At 41.0% G+C, this 19,763-nt stretch overlaps 1 protein-coding gene across 2 annotated transcripts in view; it reads left to right on the top strand.

The window, feature by feature from the left end:
- Window positions 1-19,763, top strand: part of RASGRF2 (Ras protein specific guanine nucleotide releasing factor 2) — a 203,959-nt gene that overhangs the window by 179,107 nt on the left and 5,089 nt on the right. For both annotated transcript variants that reach the window (XM_075932213.2, XM_075932212.2), the window contains exons 20-24: window positions 9,152-9,212; window positions 11,183-11,286; window positions 12,037-12,121; window positions 12,761-12,958; window positions 17,409-17,488. In XM_075932213.2, the coding sequence (XP_075788328.1) occupies window positions 9,152-9,212; window positions 11,183-11,286; window positions 12,037-12,121; window positions 12,761-12,958; window positions 17,409-17,488 (528 nt within the window). The remainder of the gene's footprint in view (window positions 1-9,151; window positions 9,213-11,182; window positions 11,287-12,036; window positions 12,122-12,760; window positions 12,959-17,408; window positions 17,489-19,763) is intronic.

Raw genomic sequence — 19,763 nt, 5'->3', positions numbered from 1 at the left:
GATCTTGAGAAGGCTGTGTCAAATAGATCAGCATTTACACACAACGCTTAGATTTTAAAGCCTGTGAAGGGACAGAAATAATTGACTATTAGCTGCAAGGGAAAAGTGTCATACTATTTCTGTAGCTACCAAGACACTCAACAGTGACTTTGTCTGCCTACATCTACTCATGAGCATTCATGTCACGCTTTGGAATTCAGAGTCACTCTAGAATCCACAAATAGAGAGCACAAAAATGTCATTATCAAATAGATACAATGTGAGAGACACCTCTCTTTGAAAATCAGGCTCTAACTAATAATTATTCCTTCTATTTGGAAATGGTTAAGAGGGAATTTATTTCAGAAGCAGATTTTATTGAAATATCATGGTCAGCTCCAGGAAAGACAAAATAAGGAAATTAAGTGATAAAGAAGGTCTTGATACTTATTTATAAATTGGTCCATGCAAACTCAAGATATCAAGCAAAATGGTTTGTATTTCTTGCATAATGAATTCTTGGTTAAGCAGACTGATAACTCTGCAGAGCAAAGAAGCTTTTAAAAAAAGTATTATTTCTGAAAGTCAAACAGGCCCTACTGAAATGTGTTCTGGTGGAATAGGGCTTGAGATCTGATCTGCCTTTGGTAATAAACTTGGAGTCTGGACAGAACTTCATTGACTCCAAAGCATGAACAGATTGCAGACACTGAACCGGGGAGTTGTAAACTATGGGCTGAATCTTTACGACAGTGAACAATATTAGTTGATACATAGCCCATCTGGAAAAAAAATCATTGTTTAAAATAACATTTCCTTCCTCTCATAAATAGCAAAAAAATATTAAGACCTAGGGAAACAGAGTTACAGTTTTGACTGGACGACCAGCATTCTTTCACTGTGTGATGTCTTCAGACAATAAATCTCAGCCACCTATCTAATCCTACCCCTTTTAAGTTAAAATTTGAAAATTTTATGTACAGCTAAGAGAATGAAAAGATAGCCAATTTGTGACAACACAGGCTTTTTTTTTTTAAAGTTAAATCCAGGTGGCTGTTACCAGTATTTGAAGCGTTTGGGCAAGAAGTTAAGAATTGTTTAAACGTGAGAGACATGTCTAAACTTAAAAGGTAAATTTAAGAAGGAGAAAAATTATTCTTTTTCATCTAACACCTTCATTTTCTAGTGAGGTGGAGTGATCTAAATCACCAAGAAAAAATAATTATTTTAAATCAAGTTTTCCACTGATACTGTTTCACATATTTCTTAAACAATGGGGCAAATCCGGTTACTAAAACATGTTCATTTACAACTCAGTACAGCATTATACAACATCTATGAGTGTATGCTTTGTGGGATTTTTTTAGATAACTTTATTTTTCTTAGTTTAGGAAATAATACATAATTCTCATTACCTGTGTCAAGCTGCAAATGCAGTAGCAGTATATTAGGAATGTAAGGAACTAAATCATAGACACAAAGGCTACCTCAGACTGCATCCCTCTGTCGGTAGAGGGATGCAAATAAAGCACTTCAAAAGTGCAAATGAGCCCGGGATCAAGAAATAATCCCCGGGAGTACAGGATCTATCAAAAAAGCTCCCTGCTGTCGGCAGAACCGCAGCTACACAGCACTTTCACTTTCAAAATGGCGTGTGGTTGGCACAGCGCCAGAACGTGAATATGCAAATGAAGCCTGGGATATTTAAATCCTGGGCTCATTTGCACTTTTGAAGTGCTTTATTTGCATCCCTCTGCCAGAGGTATGTAGTCTGGAGGTAGCCAAACACAATAGCTCTTATATTTTATTAAACTATATCTTACATTTTACAGCTGACAGCTATCTTTAATTTTTTTTTAATGTTCAAATTTTATTAATTCTACTGGACAAGTCCTCAAAAAACTAAATGTATGGTGTCCTTAAAACTTCTACAGCCAGCTTTCCTGTTCCTCACTCCCGTTATTGATTCATAGACTGAAACAGAAATATGAGTTTTCCTGCTTTTTCAATTCCCTGTCCATTTCTTAGATTTGTATGAATGATACCAAATGATGACAATATTCTCTCCGTGCCTGCAGAGGAAGCTCCTGCTGTGAAAAGTTGGCTTAGCAACTCAGAAACTCTGTGGCAAGGTGCCTGGTTAATAATTCTCACCAATTCAGGGGAATGGCTTTGTTTACAACATCATCAGTAAACATGTACTGATTATATGGTTTCACTCTGGCCCTGAAATTTATTGTGACTGGCATAACTGAAGAGTGATTTTGAGATGCTTGTGCTACAGCAGCAGTATCTTCAGTAGTTAGACACCTACCTTTATATGTGGGATTAAGAATGTTCACAAAAAACCAAGATGGAATTAATGTTTGATCCATTTGCTTCTTTATTACCCGCAATTTAACTTTCTGGTGAGAGATTTATTTCAAGTGCCTTCCAATTTTTGACAGCAAGGCAGCATCAATTTCTCTAAAGCATGTTTAAAGCTATGGATAATATGTATTGAGCATATCCTCTACATTCCTCTTTACTCCAATGTTAGATACTCTGGTTGAGAAACTGCCATCTATTTTATCACAATTTTCTTTGCAAAGTTTTATGAGAATAGGCTAATTCTTAATAATGTGTTTAAAACAATCAGCCACAGAATTCCATTGAATATTTTGAGGGAGAATTAGTTTAGATCCTCCTGCTGTCTTCAGTGAAGCTGTTATAGAAGTTGTGGAGGCAGGAAAAAGGGAATAAGGGAATTTGTGTGCAGCCATCTTAGTCTTGTTAGCAAGAGTAAGGCTAATTCTGACTCTTGACAACGCAAGAGCTATAATAAGATGCTGCCTTCGCCTCTCACCTCCATACAGAGATAAGCAGGGCTCGACAATTAGTGTAATCTACTCGCTCTTGGCGAGTAGATTACAAGCTGGCACAGCCGCACAGTGCAGTAAGCGCATGCGCAGCGTGCTGAACCGCATGGCTGGCGAGGGGGGCTTGCTGCCGCTTGGCGAGCCCTGGAGATAAGGATAGAATGCTGACTCTGGCAGGGAACTTGAGATAAGGAGCATCCGGGTGGAATTAAAATAAATGTTAGCCATTGGTGTTTGTAATGGGAAGGAGGCTAATTGTTTATTGTTATTATATCTAATGGACAGTATATAAACTGCTTCATGATTGCTTGTATTTGAAGATCTGCCCGTAAAGGGGGGGGCTCCCCCCCCATCCGAATTAGTTTTTCCCTTGCTGGAGCTTGTAATAAAACTGCCCCTGACTACTTGTTGCTTACGAACGCAGAGTGAGGACAATGTTTTCTTCCACAAAGTATTGTGTCTTTTATTCCTGGAGAAGATGCACTTAAGTCTTTGGTTAAAAGATGCATTAAATGGGTACTGCAGCCATATGTTATTAAGCAGCATACTTCTGTTTCTTCTTCTGAGTATCTTCTCAACTTTGCCACATTTGCAGTATTGTCTGTGACAAAATTGCGCACTCACAATTGAATTATTATTCATAGTTTGTTACAGCTTTCACTGCCACTTTTAAATATTTTGTTGTGTGGCATTTCCCAATATATCTTTTGCTTCCGAAAGATAAGTAACCCCATGTTCAGTTGCTACAAAGGCACGTGTTACTGGATCATTCTGCACATTGCTCCATCCATCAAGGCTTAAACTGGCAAACTTCCCCACAATATTTCTTGCACACTGTTTGAATTCCTTCTCATACATTGTATCTAACAATATCCCACCAATGTCTGCTCTATCAGAAGGAGTGTAGTCTGGTCATAAGGACTCAACGATATCAACACAAGTATTAATTTAACAATGTGAAAAGGAGAATTTGTGGCATAAAAGAACCGAGTAATCTTTTCATCTATGGTGTCTTGTTAGTATTTGCTGGTCCTTACACAAACCCATATATGCTAGCGGTATTGATGAATGAAATTTTTTGCTTTCTACTGACACTGTATTGTACAAAATATGTTGAGTTGCATCACTGCTGTTAAAAGTACCAGCAGATGATCCTGAAGTTGTTACATATATATAGCCTAAGGCTCTTACTCTTAAATAGATACCTGAAACAAAATTCAAAAATTATTTTTATAGTCGTTCTTCTTGTTCTATTATTCAGTTAATAATTTACATATTTTTAGCAAGGATGCAGGTCTGATTCCAAGGTAACAAAAAAGCTAAAACTGACTGACTATGCTTATAGTGCACTTAATTTTGAATAGTGATAGAAATGTAGCCATGTTAATCTAGTGTAACTGAAACAAAAAACATGACTATGTAGCACTTTTCGTGGGCCCACGAAGCTCATCACCTAATAAACCATCTTGTTAGTCTTTAAAGTGCTACATAGTCCTATTTAATTTTGAAGTAAGCCCCATTGAACATAATGGTACTTCTTCTTGCTTATACCACCTGCTTTAATAGAATCAATTGTATTCATCCTTATGAATCTGTATCCTGTCAATGTATGGTGTGCATGAGGAAGTGTGAATGAGAAACTGCCAATCATAAAGCAGTACAGCATATGTTACCGTTTGTGGCCATGAGGAAGGATCCTTCAAAGTTCATAAATTGATGTTATGGACAGCCAGGTGGGGGGCATTCTCCTCAGAATAGGTGTAACAGCATGCCAAGCTCGGGACCACACCGGAAGCAGTAGAGCCCTCCTGCAGATCTGAAGCGACTCTGGAGACTCTCGTTGCCTCGCAGCTGATCTCTGGGGAGCTGTAATCTGACCAGCCCCAGTCATCTGTGAATTTGGAACTAACTCTCACCGCACTTGCAGCCTACCTCCAAACTGCCAGCATGAATGTTGTATGTGTGACTATTGCTGTACAATTAAGAATCTGTACCAATAATAAAGCCTCAGTGTTGCTCTAGTTCACCCTTTGTCTGCACTTATTCCTTGGCTGATTCCAAGGGCAGGTAACATGTATTATGTAATAAGAAAATGACACTTAGTGGCAACTGGCAACTCCAGATTTTCTTTTACTGCAGCTTTCTGTACTGTATACTTGGGTGCTAGATTCTAAACCTAGTTAACTAATGAAACAAGTCATAAGGATTAGCTAAGCTAAACTTTTTTTTCTAGCAACATCCAACATAGCAAACAGCTTGGGAATTTACTTGTTAAATCACAGTTATACTAAAAGGCATAGACGGAATCTAAAAGAATGATGCATTGCAAAGTGAATTATTTAATTTGTTAATTTAATTGGTTGATCCGTTTTGTTTTTCAGACATATCCAAATCATCATCCACATCATTTTCTCCCATTAAGTAGTTTTCCTTATGATGTTTCATTCTTGTAATTAGGCCCTACGTCATCTTCTTGCCCTGCTTATACTAGACACATTTTCCTTTTTCATCTCGGGAATTAATTTCTTCAAAATATTCCCAGATAGGGTGTCTTGTATGCCCAGAAGCTATGACATTTTTTCTGTGGCAAAAGTGTAGGGGAATATAGGTTGCTCTGTGTGTGCTAAATGATGTCTTACCTTTTTCTTTACAGTCTATTCCACTGTTCCTTTCTATGCTGCCTACATCCTTTCCTGTATATTGTCTTTCTGTTTTGAAGACAATGTATTAATTAACTTCTCTGCCATGCTTTGCCCAGCTCCACCACCATATACGTAGAGAACACAAACAGTCCTATCGAGCCTGTGTCTTTCTTTGCCTGTGTTGCTTTTGACTTCTGAGAAACAGAAATTTGAAAGCCCACTTTCAAGAAGCAAGAGTTGATAGGCTGAAGAGAGCCTCTAATTAATTTTTGAGACTGTCAGTGTAGGAATAGGTAGCATGTTTGTGATGAGATGTAATTGTCACTGTTATTTTTAAATGAGAAATTTAGTATTTTATTGATTATTTTAAAAATTCTGATTTAAATAAAAAACTTTTTTTATTTTTATTTTTTAAAACAATCGTTGTTTAGCCACCTGGTTTTCTAAAGACAAACCTTGATGGAGCATTCCATTTAGTATTCAATAAAAGTTAAGGTATATTTTTGATGCTGGACCTTAATTTATCTTTCTCTCCTATCTCTATTCACCTGAGCCTGGATTAGCTCCTCAGCTGCCAGGAAGCTATCCAGGGTGTAGAAATGTATTCGAAGAAACAGGCCAATCATCACCATTCAGCATTTTAGATGTATCCTGGATCTGAGGGCAAAGTTACCTTCCATTTAAATTTCCCAGGTGAAAGACTTCTGGGGCGTATCTAGACTACGCTAGACTTTCGAAAGAGGATATGCAAATCCCCTGCTATGACTAGCAAGGCACAGCCTCTCAGCAGTATTCCACCTCTTTATGCAAAGCGCACTAATGCCAGCACTGTTTTTTTGCAAGGGCTGGTGTGAATGTAATTGAAGCTGCTATTGTGCCCTCAGGACAAATAGTCTTAATCAAGCCAATACAGGAAAGGACACCATATTGCCTAAGAGCTAGGACTGAAGCACAAATAAAAAAAGGGACTTTTTTTGCTAAGAACAAGAGGTTGGAGAAAATGCATCAAAATATCTTAAAAATAAGTTAGAGGAATATATGCATAAAATCTTAATTCTGAAACATGAGAGAGCTTCAGGAGCTGAAATGGTGGTGCAAGGACAAATATTTAGAGCCATGGCATGAACTCCACTGAAAATGTTTCATTGGATCAAAGAAATGTAGACCAGTTTTTTCTGTATCCAAGACTCAAAGTAATCCCCTTCTAAACCATTAAACACACTGTGATGGGCAGGGTCTTGTGCCATATGGAGGTGGTCCGCTCCATCACTCTATCGTCTGGATTCCCCTTTGGGGACAAGGCAAGAGAACAATCAGTCAACAGGCTTCACCTTTTTCTTAATTTAGAACATAATTTAGACAACTTTCTCAGCAAGCAGTGACTCGGTTCCCTTGCTGATCTCCACAGATGTTTGGCAAGTAGGCCAGGTCCCCAGGCTTTGTCACCAGGGATACAGCAGGTAACTCTGCAGGAGTTAGCAGTGTACTCCCTTCTGCATCCATCTACTCCTCTGATTGGCCTGGACTGCCTCCTTTTATCTGATTTCTCTACTTGGAACATGTACAGCAGGGAACAGCGGATGTGGCCTCGTAGGCCAACAATGATTGGCCCGTCACTGGTTGCTCAGTGTGGAGTTGGTGTACCCTGTCACACATAGCCCTCTTGCTTGGATGATAAATGATAACAATAAACCATAAGCATATAGTGCACATGTACCTCCAAAGAAGAGCCCTCACATAGAAAAGAAAATATTTCAGGCAATGCAGGGCTACAGAAGTGATCAAATGCACATCTTCTGTATCAACAAGCTGAGTATTTTAGTCAAGTCTGCGCTGCACATAAAGGCCTTATCCTTCCAAGGTTAGTATACTCTGAGAAGTGATGGGAGCTGAGGATGTACAGTACTACTCAGCACTCTACAAGATCAAGCACAAAGTTAGCTGCTTAGCAATTAAGAGGCCTGTTGATCTACAACAGCGTTGCTCAAGGAATGACCAAAACCAGAGTGTTTCTGTGGTCCACAGGCTCAGCTAGTGGGCCGATCCAATTTATTTATTTACCAGCTATGCAGCCACGAAGCCTCGCGGCTCCCATTGGCTCTGGTTCACCATTTACAGCCAAGTGGATCCATGGGAAACAGTGGCCACATTGCTTCCGGCAGTTCCCCTGGGCTGCAATCGGTGAACTGGAGCCAATGAGAGCTGCAAGGCTCCATAGCTGCAGAGCCAGTAAGAAAACAAACCAGAGTGGCCTGTTAGCAGCATTCTCAGAGTGAATTTGTGGACCACGTTGAGAGACGCTGCTCTACAAGAAACACAATGGTGTTCTTGGAGGAAGGTATTGAGAATTATTCTAAAGAACAAAGTAAGATTTAGATTTTGGATGGCATAGCTGTTAGACATGGCAGTGTTCCTCTTCCTCCAAAAAAGGGGGGCATTTTGTGAGGATTTGATGGGCCCAAAGTGCAGGTTATGATTCAGGAAAGGAGCATTCTTGAGAGTTGTATCATGTTTTGTTTTCATCATGTATCCACATTCAGTTTTAACTTAATCCATCTCCTATCTGGCGAACTAAAAGGAAACAACAGCTTACCACAGAAGAACCTAGTGTACTAAGCACTATCACTTCCTTCCCACCCACATAGTACACATTCCAGCCTTTACAATCATATCTAAAATCCACAAACATTATCATTCTGTTCTTTTAACTCTTTCCCCATCTCAAGATGAAAAAGCTGTTCCTATGACGTTTCTAATATGGCCACCTGCTGATATTTATTACATTAAGTACCTGTTAAATTTCAAGTTATTTACAATTTTAATGACATATTACATTTGCACTATACATTCAGTACGGGTTATTATTATTTGTATTACAGTAACTGGTAGAGCCCACAGCCAAGATTGAGATCCCATTGATCTAGATGCTGTATATAGTAAGAGAGAGCCCTGGCGTAAAAAATCAGTGGTCATAATATAAATGACAAATAATGAGAAAATAGAATATTTGAATTATACCCCAGATTTTTCAGTGATGAAAAATGATTACTCTTAATGGCAGTGGTATTAAAAATGAAGGAGAGGTCAGGAGGACTCAAATTTTGGGTAATGAGATGTAGTTTTTCACTTTTATGCATTTCTAATTCAGCTAACGAGATTAGTGATCCTTCATAAAATCGCAGGCTGGTGTTCAATATAAGACTGTTTTTGTGGACCTAATCCAATTCCCAGGAAAGAGCTTTTGCAATTGGCCTCCTCTTTGACATTTCTTCTGTGTAGAAGACAAGGACCAAAGGGACATGGAAACTAAAAAATATTACCACAATTACAGATGGCCCCTCAACTAAGATTTTAGATATATTAGTGGGAAAGTGTGGTGGTGATTGTACTGCTGCCATCCGTGCTGTAACTGTTCTTGGGAGAAAGAGGATTAAATTCTCCAGGGCAAGCAATGTAGCATTTTCACATGCACTGCTGGTCTGACATTATTCCACAGCTGTTTTCTAAAAACCAAAAATAAACGGTTAGGAACAAGATTTTTTTAAATGGGATAATCCCATAATTGTATCTTTTGCATTTATTTTAGATTGTGGTCAATGAACTGTGCTAAAATATTCCCATAACCATAGATAATTTTCTTTATGTAGGATGTTCTGCCACTTAATTTTTCAGGGCTCTTTCTCAGGATGATCAAGATGATACACACTTAAAAATAGAGGATATAATTCAAATGGTGAGTTCATTTTAAGGTTTATGCATCAAATAATTTATAGGATTATGTAATCTGTATAAATCACTGCTATCTTACTGCCATATTTCTACCAAGTTACTGATCCTTTATATCTGTACTTGAGATATCTTACATAAATTTGAACGTTTAAAAGTGAAGAGACAATAAGTGTTTAAATCACATAGCAAAGGAGATATTATCAGCATTTCCAGACTTGCTTGTGTATTGGTGATTGCTTACATTCATGGAGTCAGATTCTGTATTGGCCCAAAATGGTGGTGACATGCACATATATGAGGCAATGAAAAACTGAAGCAAGATGCAGCTCTTATGCCGGAAGTGGGCAATAATTTGTAATGGGGGGCCACTCCAAGATTTTGGAAAGTGGTCGAGGGCTGCACTCTTCCATGATATTCATGGAGGAGGTGCGGGATCTGGGATGGAGGTTGGGTGCAGAAGGAAGCTTAGTGCAAGGAATTGGGGTGCAAAAGGACGTGTTGGGTCTGGGAAGGAGTTTGGGTGAAGGAGGCAGTTGTGACCTTGGGCACTGGACTGGAGTGCAGGGGTTTCTGTTGTGACCTACGGCAGGGGATTGGAGTGCATGGTCTGGGAGCGGTTATGGGTTCAGGAGGAGGGCAGAGGGTTTAGCATAAGTGGAGGAAGGTGCGGGGGGGGGGGATCAAAGGTTGGGGGGAGAGGGGCTGGGGTACCAGAAGCAGGCACTGGATGGGAGACTTACCTGGGTGACTTCTGGCCAGCAGCCCAGCAGGGTTCTCGAACATCTTCCCTACCTGCTTGCCACCTCTCCCTCCACAGGCTGCAGGACTGTATGCGTTGATGACTAAGAACCTGAGGGGAGACGGTGAGGGTGCTTCTACAAACAGACAGTTCCCATTGGCGAGAAATTGGCCAATGGGTTTGTGCTGGGGGAAGGAGCAGCACGTAAAGCACAACTCCCTCCTCCTCCAGCTCACAGCTGAGAAAGAGAAATGGCTACAGCAGCTGCTTTTCTGAGCGGTTTGGGAGGGGTGCAGGGCAAGCAGAGAGTTGCCTGGTGTTCCCTGCTGAGTCCGTGGGCCGGATCTGGTGGCTTGGAGGGCTTGATTCGGTCCCCGGGCCATGTTTTGCCCAGCCCTGCCTTATGCCTTCTCATCACAGGCTGCCTCAGGTGTGTGTTTTTATCACTACAATCTCTGTGTCAGGCGTGTTGTCACCTCACCTCACCCCCGCCCCTTCTCAACCACAACCATTATCTGCCCACAGCCTATTTTTATTTACCCTGTATGTTCACTGATACAAACTTGATGCACATGGAAAACAGAGTAAGCGTAGACTCCATAGATTAAACTCCACAATGTTAGGGTACGTCTAGACTACATGTCTCTGTTGCCAGAGGCATATAGATTAGGCTACCAGACATAGTAAAATGAAGCGGCGATTTAAATAATCACTGCTTCATTTAAATTTACATGGCTGCTGCGCTGAGCCGACAAGCAGCTGATCAGCTGTTTCTCGGCTCAGCGCGATAGTCTGGACGCGCGAGTGTCGACATCAAAGGTATTTGTTGACCACCCAGGTATGCCTCCTGGGATGAGGTTTACCTGGGTGGTCGACAAATACCTTTGATGTCGACACCCGCGCATCCAGACTATCGCGCTGAGCTGACAAACAGCTGATCAGCTGTTTGTCGGCTCACCGCGATAGCCATGTAAATTTAAATGAAGCGGCGATTATTTAAATCGCCACTTCATTTTCCTATGTCTGGTAGCCTAATCTACATGCCTCTGGCGACAGAGGCATATAGTCTAGACGTACCCTTAGTGTGTTTTTCTGCTCTATTGCATTTCTTGATAAGCTAGAAATTGTGCAGGAGTTTTTGTTTTAAAATGAAGCTAGTTAATATCTTGTGTTTTGGAAACAAATTTTCTGTAAACAGCAATCATTGACTGTTCATGTACTTTTTATTTTTGCAGTCAGAATGTCCAAAACCAGAGTGCTTTGAAACATTGTCAGCCATGGAGCTTGCAGAGCAAATAACTCTCTTAGATCACATAGTTTTCAGAAGCATACCATATGAGTAAGTGTTCTGCCAAAAATGATCAAAGTAAATATTCTGTAATAGTCTTTCTGACTAGGAGTTTTAGGCAATACACCGATTAAAAGGTTTGTATACATAATTGATTAGTATCCTTAGGCTGCGTTTGTTGTCACTTAGGATTTCTGATAGTCCACTTATATTATGATAGTCTGAGTTCAAGTACACTAAGAGCAGTAGCATCGCTATCTCTGTGATATGTGTGCTGTATGAGCACCATGCAGTAAATGTCCTATGGAGTTACATATTGCTATTCCATCTTTCTTTGAGTCTTTAATCTTGCATTAATTTGTCACTGTTCACTGATATTTGAAAGCCCTTGGAAAATTAAAAACAAGCCTACAGTCTCGGGCTTCGGACTAGTGAAGGCTGAGCATAGTGGAGATGTGAACGGCCTCCGGGGAGGTGAGTGTCAACTCCATACAGCAATCTGATCTTGTCAGCTCCTGGTGCTGTATTAGCATCAGTTTCAAATAGCATCATGATGCTGAACTGGTAGTACAGGAAACACAGAAAACTGAAAGCACGCTAAATGTCCTTTGCAATGTTTACAGCCTTATAATGTACTAGTAATGGCACAGTGAAAAGCTACAATTACATTGAAAAATTATATTAAGTGTCCAGTAGAACTAGATGTAGTTGAAATCTGTTTGGGATTCAGTTTTCATGTTTTTGTACTGCATTTATAGATGACATTTTTTCTTTTGTTGATTTTTTAACACTGATTTTCAGAGAATTTCTTGGGCAAGGCTGGATGAAATTGGATAAAAATGAAAGAACTCCATACATTATGAAAACCAGTCAACATTTTAATGATGTAAGTAACAACAAAAATGGAGAATATCTTTTAGGAACCCCATTGACATGGTATATGAACTCTGAAATAAAAACATCTGTCTCTACATTGTGATATAATCTCTGATATAGTATTGACGGAATGTAACCGCTTCTTTGTGAGTAACCTTCTAAACCAAGAAATTGTGTAAAGAAGTGCTAGTCAGCAATTCAATAGTAATTTGATGGATTCGAACCTTTAGAACTATGCTGAAATCTTCCACTGTTTACAGAAGAAATTAAGTTCTTTCTTCAAAGGATGAAACTCTAACAATACCAGTTAACTATCGTGTTCTGTTCTATTGCTTAGTTTCACCCATATGCTTACCCTTGGCTTATATTCTTGATATGTTGCTAAGAGCCATCACCAGTAGCAACATTGCTGCTGGCTCTGAGACATTATTCACTGATTGTTTTGCTGCATTTGTTACCCTCCCCTTAGTTCACTGTTCTTCTTCTTGTTCTCTGGCAGTGTTTTCAACATAACATTTTCTCAGCCTTATTAATTAAGAGCTACAATCTCTGCCACCTCATTTAATTTTCTCTCCTATTTTTTAAATAATATTGTTCACAAAAGCTTATATATAAATGTTTTAGGATTTTTGGCTTTTCATTTGGTCAGATGAGTAACCTTGTTGCCTCGCAAATTATGAACTATGCTGATGTTGGTTCCCGTGCTAACTCAATTGAGAAGTGGGTAGCGGTGGCAGATATTTGCCGATGTATGCACAACTACAATGGCGTGTTAGAAATTACATCAGCCTTGAACAGAAGTGCAATCTACAGACTGAAGAAAACCTGGGCCAAAGTTTCTAAACAGGTGAGCAAGACATTTCTACAAATATGTTGTTGATGCATTACCTGGATAATAAAAGAGGTCTACGTAACTACATTCTAACCAGATTTATTTAAAATTAAAGAGCAATCTGATTTTCTGCTAAGATTTTCAGCAGACATTGTTATTTAATTTCCAGGGTTTGTATATTTCACTTGTTTTCAATTCCTGTATCATTAATTAAATATTTTAAACACTAACTAACTTTATCACAAGTTGCATGTGCATATATCTGAATGCAAAATTTGACCCAAAATATTGATTAATTCAGATATGTACATTTAGTTATACATTCATTTGGAATAAGGACAACATTGTGGTGGGATTTAAAAAATGCTGCCCAGTATCATAAAATAATTTTTGTTTCTCTCTTGACATTCTCAAATGTAGCCCTAGTTCCATGTGCTGTTGTACGTGGCAAATAGCTCTCATTGCCTAAAAAAATGAGAATTAGACACTTAAATATCTTTTGAGGATCTAGGCCCAATTGATTTAGAATGTACTTTAACAATTCATGAAAGTTGCTCCTGCAGACTTAAAATGAGGAGATAAGTGTCTCTCTGGTTATGTCTACAGTGTGACAAAAGACCAATGGCACAGCCAGAGCTGATCTGTGTCAGCTGACTTATGTTTGTGCGGCTCAAACTGCAGGAATGTAAAATTGCAGTGTAGATACTTGGTTTCATTGGACCAAGAGTCTAGGACACCTCTCCTTCCCCCACTCATAGGGTCCCAGGCCCAAATGTCTAGACTGTACTTTTATAGCCCCTCTGCTTGAGTCCTACAAAGCCAAGTCAGGTGACCCAGGCCAGTGTAGATAAGCCTTGTTTTGCACATTCAGACTTTGGCCTCTCTGCTGAGACTTCCAGAAAGGATTTGTCTATACCAGGGGTTCCCAAACTTTTTGACACACGGACCAGTAAATCCATTCACAAGCTTTTGGAGAACTGCTAACATTTGCATATTTGCATATTCATTAAGCAAATGATGAATATTCAAATAAGTTGTTTCTGGTCCTCCCAAAGCCCCCAGTGCCAGCGTTAGCAAAGCTTTTGATACAGTCACCCACAACATTCTTGCCAGCAAGTGAAGGGAATATGGATTGGATAAATGGACTGTAAGATGGATAGAAAGCTGGCTAGATCAGGGTTTCCCAAACTTTTTACTTTAGTTGGAACCCTTTTTTCTTTCAGTACTGTTTTTTGCAGCCCCAAAATATAAAGGCATATAAAAAAAAGAATGAAAAATGAATAAATTTTCAGTGTTTCTCCTGGCTACATCCTCCACCCAGCCTGGGCCAGGGCTTGGGGGACCCGGCGCCACATGAGCACTCCAGGAGGCGGGAGCAGGAGCAGATTGGGGGTAGGGTATCTGGTTAGGAGGGAGGGTGCAAGGAAGGGTAGGGTTGCTAGGTGTCCAGTTTTATACCGGACAGTCTGGTACTTGAATGTTTTGTCTGGGAAAGAAATTGAGAAATTACCAGACATACAAAATGCCTGGTATTTTCTAATTAGGTAAGTTCGATTATAATTAGGTGTATCAGTCCTTAGCTGCGAACTGCCTGGCTGGTAGATGTGCTCACGCTGCCTGAGTGTGTCTACCTGCCAGGCAGTTCGCAACTACTCAAAGGAGGATATGTGTGTGTGTGTGGGGGGGGAGGGCAAAATGGAATCCCTGGCCAGACACACTCATCTGCCAGGGTCTGCAGGGTCTGCTTGTGCCCAGGTCAGTCCCGCTCCTCCCCCCTTCTCCTCCCAATCTCCCCCGTCCAGCCCTGCTTCCAGTGGCCGGTTTCCCCCGTCCCTCACCAATCTCCCCCAGTCAGCCCCACTCCCCCGACGACCTCCCCGACCAGCCCCGCTGCTCCCGTCCAGCCCTGCTTCCAGAAGCTGGTTCTCCCATCCTCCTCCTCCTCCTGATCTTCCCCGGCCAGCCCTCCCGCCCTCCAGCCAGCCCTGGTTCCGCTGCCTGCCCTCCCCGATCTCCGCAGGACAGCCCTGCTACCTCCAGCCCTGCTACCCCCAACCCTGCTTCTGCTGCTCGCCTCCCCCCCCCCATCTCCCTGGGACAGCCCCCTCTGCCCCCCAGCCCTGCTTTTACCGCCTGCCCACCCGCCTGCCCAGATCTCCGCGGGACAGCCCCGCTGCACCCAGCCCTGCTTCCCATCGGCTGGTTTCCCCCCCCCCCCTCCTCCCAGCCCGCCTGGCTCTGCTCCCCTCCCAGCAGCCACGCTGAGGCCTGGTATTTCGGCCCGGTATTTTGGCCCATAGTTTGGGAAATGCTGGTCTACACTGAAGTATGAATCCCGTGGTTTGAACTCAGGCTCAACTTTTACCCCTGTGCATTACGCACAAATTACGCTACCCCAGGTCCCAGGAGCAATTGACCTAGAGATGTCTGAAACATAGAACTTTTTCATTTTTCACTTTAGGAGTGTTAAAGCACACCTGTGACAAACTTCTCTTCTGCTAACTCAAGAGTGTGCAAAATGTCCCTGCCCACACTATCTGACCTGATTCAGCTGCGAGAGGGCAGGGATATACCCACTGCATGTCCTCTTCTGGGTTTTTCCACTTTAATCTTTGCAAAGGGCCTCTCTTGGGCTGTGTCCAGACTCCATGCCTCCGTCGACGGAGGCATGTAGATTAGCCAGATCGGAAGAGGGAAATGAAGCCGCGATTAAAATAATCGCGGCTTCATTTAAATTTAAATGGCTGCCCCGATCTGCCGATCAGCTGTTTGTCGGCAGATCGGGAGAGTCTGGACGCGATGCCCCGACAAAGAAGCCTTTCTTCATCGACACAGGTAAGCCTCGTGAAACCAGGTTTACCTGTGTCGATGAAGAAAGGCTTCTTTGTCGGGGCATCGCGTCCAGACTCTCCCGATCTGCCGACAAACAGCTGATCGGCAGATCGGGGCAGCCATTTAAATTTAAATGAAGCCGCGATTATTTTAATCGCGGCTTCATTTCCCTCTTCCGATCTGGCTAATCTACATGCCTCCGTCGACGGAGGCATGGAGTCTGGACACAGCCTTGGAGGCTGTTTAGGGCAGTGTTTCTTAAACTTTTTAAGACCGAGGCGCATCAAACAATAATTTTTTTTTATGAGGAACACCAAGGTCAGGGGGGAAGGGTTGGGGGGAAGTTATTGAGCCTTTAAGGGTGGCGATTTTGAATTCTGTTGTTCTCCGTGGAACACCTCGCGGCACACAGGTGTGCCACGGAACACAGTTTAAGAAACACTGGTTTAGGGGATATGCAGAATCAGTGCATTTTGGCCATTTTCCAATTGGAACCATCTTCTTTTCTTTAAACAAACAAAAAAAGCCCACACAAACCAGTTTAAAAGCTTAAGACTAACAAAATGTTTCCATGTTAGTTTTTTTTTAACTGTAGTGCTAATTTTTAAAAAATAAATAAACATTCCCTTATACTGCAGAAGTGCTGGTAACCCAAACATTAGATTAATGTCATGTTCGTGCAGGAGAACAAGAAACTGTAATAATCTGTAACTGCTTAGGGTTTTCAATTGATTACAAATTCTAAGTCAGGAACAAATGTGGCTAGCCTCTCTTCATTTTCCATTCTATAGCAAGTCTCTAGATAGTGATAAATAATGAAAAATGAATTATTTGATAAACTAAACTAAGGTGTTATAAATAATTGGTAATTAAGTTTACAGTGTTCTTTTAAAACAATACTAACATCTCAGCTGAATGTGAGTTCAGCTTCTATCAGTTAGCTGTAGGTAAACACATTGTCAGAGTTAAATAACATTTTGAAAATTCACTTTTCTGTGATTTCCCTAAAAGCATTTTCCAGCCTTTTTTGCAGAAACATAATTTGGTGATTGCTAATCATTTTATAATCCAAATCTGCAAAAAATTATGCACATGCTTAATTTTAAGATTAAGTAGTCCTGAAGTCATCTTGCCCCTTTGTTGTGCTACCTTCTTGTTTTTCTCTTTTCTGACTTCAACTTTTTTATTCACCCACATACTAGCTACTGGTTTGTCCTTTGTAGTTCAGAGTGCATCGGGGCACTGATCAGCCTCGATTCATGCTGATTTCAATGGAAGTTGAAGACATGCAGCATCACATAAGATTGGGCCCCAAATAACCTCTTATGTGAAGTGCAACTGAGTGTGTTTTCTTGAATATTAGTTTCACGATCCTGTTCTTTTTTAACTTGCTAGGCAAAAATCATTTTTGTATGTGGTACATTTCTCAAGCCACTGTGGATAAAATTTTCAAACCCCTAATTCCCATTTAGTCACTCAGGAGCCTAAATTTAATGAAGTCAGTGGAAGTTTGCTCCTAATTTTTTTAAGTCCTGTTTTCAGATACACTATTTTCATAAGTGCTTTTTGCAATTTTACCTCTTTACCATCAGTTTTCACACAGGTTGACACTTGTAATTTATTCTGTTTGTAGGCAAAAGCTCTCATGGACAAACTTCAGAAGACTGTATCATCTGAGGGAAGATTTAAAAACCTTAGAGAAACACTCAAAAAGTATGTTTTCTTAAATAATAAATTAGCAATATAATTATATTTTGTTAAGAATATTGGATAGCGCTTATTCAAGAGTTGGCTTTGAGTTTATCTTTTATAATGAAAATTGTATTGGACAATATTTTTACTGAATAACCTCTCTAAAGCTGGCTTTATTCTATATGAGCATCATTGTTTTGCTGAATATACTGTAATTTGGAACCTCTTATAATATGTAATATGGTTCTTCTGGGAAATTACCAAAGCAAATTAAACTAGTAATTCGTAAAAAATTATCACTATTGGGGGCTTTTCTGATACTGATGAACTTTTTTCAATAAGTGTAACACCAGCTTTATAAATAAAATGTTTTACTCTTCTGATAATGTTTATTTGACATTAATAGTCCCAGAGTTCAATATGAGTGGCTCCAAAGAGCTCTCAATACAGATTTGTTATCTCCAAATGTGAGCACAGACACCAAGAGCTCTATCTGGACAAGGGATCTCCCAGACTGATTGACAGTAACTGTGTTAAATCATCTTGAGGGTGTGTCTAGACTACAGGGTTTTTTCGAAAAAAGTAGCTTTTTTTCAAAAAAACTTCACCTGCATCTAGACTGCAGCCACGTTCTTTCTAAAGTAAATCGAAAGAATGTGGCAGTTTTTTCTATCACGATAAATCTCATTTCATGAGGAATAACAAAAAACTACTGAATGCAAACTGTGCTTTTTCAAAAGAGAATGTCTAGACTCTCTTTCGAAAAAGTGTCTCGCTTTTTCAAAAAATCTGCTTGTAGTCTACATGTTCTCTTTCAAAAGAGGCTTGTAGTCTAGACATAGCCTGAGAGAGTGCTACTGTTCTTACCTACTATATATCTGAGAGAGTTTGTACGTTTGCTCCAGAACGCCTCCTAAACAGTTAGAGCTAGGACCACCAAATTCAGTACACAGCTTCCTCTTATCATAACTTAAAGCAACATAAAGGTTTGGTTGTGTCAGGAAAATGGGATGTGCCTGGAATGAGATTGCTTCTCATAAAACCAAACAGAAAAGAGACAGAATTGTCAAATCAAGCACAGTTCTGGAAATTGACATAACTAAGCGAATGTTGTAAGAGGTCTCAGAGTGGGCTCAGAGAAGGCAGGGGCTCAGGGCAAAGGGGCAAAGTTCCACCTCTGTCCACTGCAGCAGCTCTGTTCTGGGCCAGTAGAGGGCTACACTGCCCCCCCCCCCAGCCATGGCTGCTCCGTGCTAGGGGTGGGGGAGAGGGTGCTTTTCCCCCATCCCCACCCCCACCTGTGTTTACTCCATGCCGGGCCCAAAGGAGGGAATGCCTCCCTCCAGCCATGGCACCCAAGCCATATTTGCTGCTGCCAGGGGACAAGTGGTCCTTCATGGCCCCAACCGAACCTGGACCTGCCTCAGCAGGGGGACATGCATGCCTCCCTCGTCTGTGCCCATTGGAGCTATAGTGGCCATAGAGAAGCACTTCTCATCTGGCCCCAAGCTACTGCAGTGTGAGAGGGAGTACAATATAGAGAGTATAATATAACCTTTGTCCTCTTGAAATCAGCAGGAAGTTGGACTGAGGTGAAAACATCTCTAGAAAAGTTCCCTAGCTGCACTATCCTTTCTGTAGGTCACCCCCTCAGAGTGGAATATGCATCTGTTCCCTAAAGGAATTTCCAACGTTAGGAAATTTAAGTGTTTTCAACTGCATAACTAGGGTTGCCAGATGTCCAGTATTGACCCGTACAGTCTGGTATTTTCACCTCCTGTCCCGTAAAAAAATGCAGAAAATACCAGACACCTAAAATGTCCGATATTTTCAGATTTTTTTTTCCCGTCCAGGAGGCAAAAATACTGGACTGTCCAGGTCAATACCAGACACCTGGCAACCCTACACACAGTCAGCAACTGGGCGAAGCCTGCCTGTCTCCTCCCCACTTACCTGGTTCTGCAGGGGTGCTGTCTGGTCCGGAGCAGGGCGAGAAGATGGCCGCCGGCTTCCGGCAGCCTGTTAGGAGAGGCAGAACTCAGCCCCTGTTTTTAAAGGGACTATGCTGGGTTTATTTTATTTTATTTTTTTGCTTAATAACTCTAGGGGTCCTTTTTTTTCCTCAACAGTTTTGGTCCCCCCCACCCTTTTTTTTTTTCAACAGAATTTTTTTTCCTAGTGTTTTTTTTTTGGGGGGGGGAGGGGTGGGGTGTTTGGTATTTTTGGTTAAACCATCTGGCAAGCCTATGCATAACATATTAAATGTTTACCAAACCAGCATGGTAAAGATCCTAAG

This window comes from Pelodiscus sinensis, chromosome 6 (assembly GCF_052426305.1).
Source record: "Pelodiscus sinensis isolate ZL-2025 chromosome 6, ASM5242630v1, whole genome shotgun sequence".
Classification (NCBI taxonomy): Eukaryota; Metazoa; Chordata; order Testudines; family Trionychidae; genus Pelodiscus; species Pelodiscus sinensis.
The sequence above is the reverse complement of the archived record's forward strand: the minus strand, read 5'-3'. Positions and strand labels throughout refer to the sequence as shown.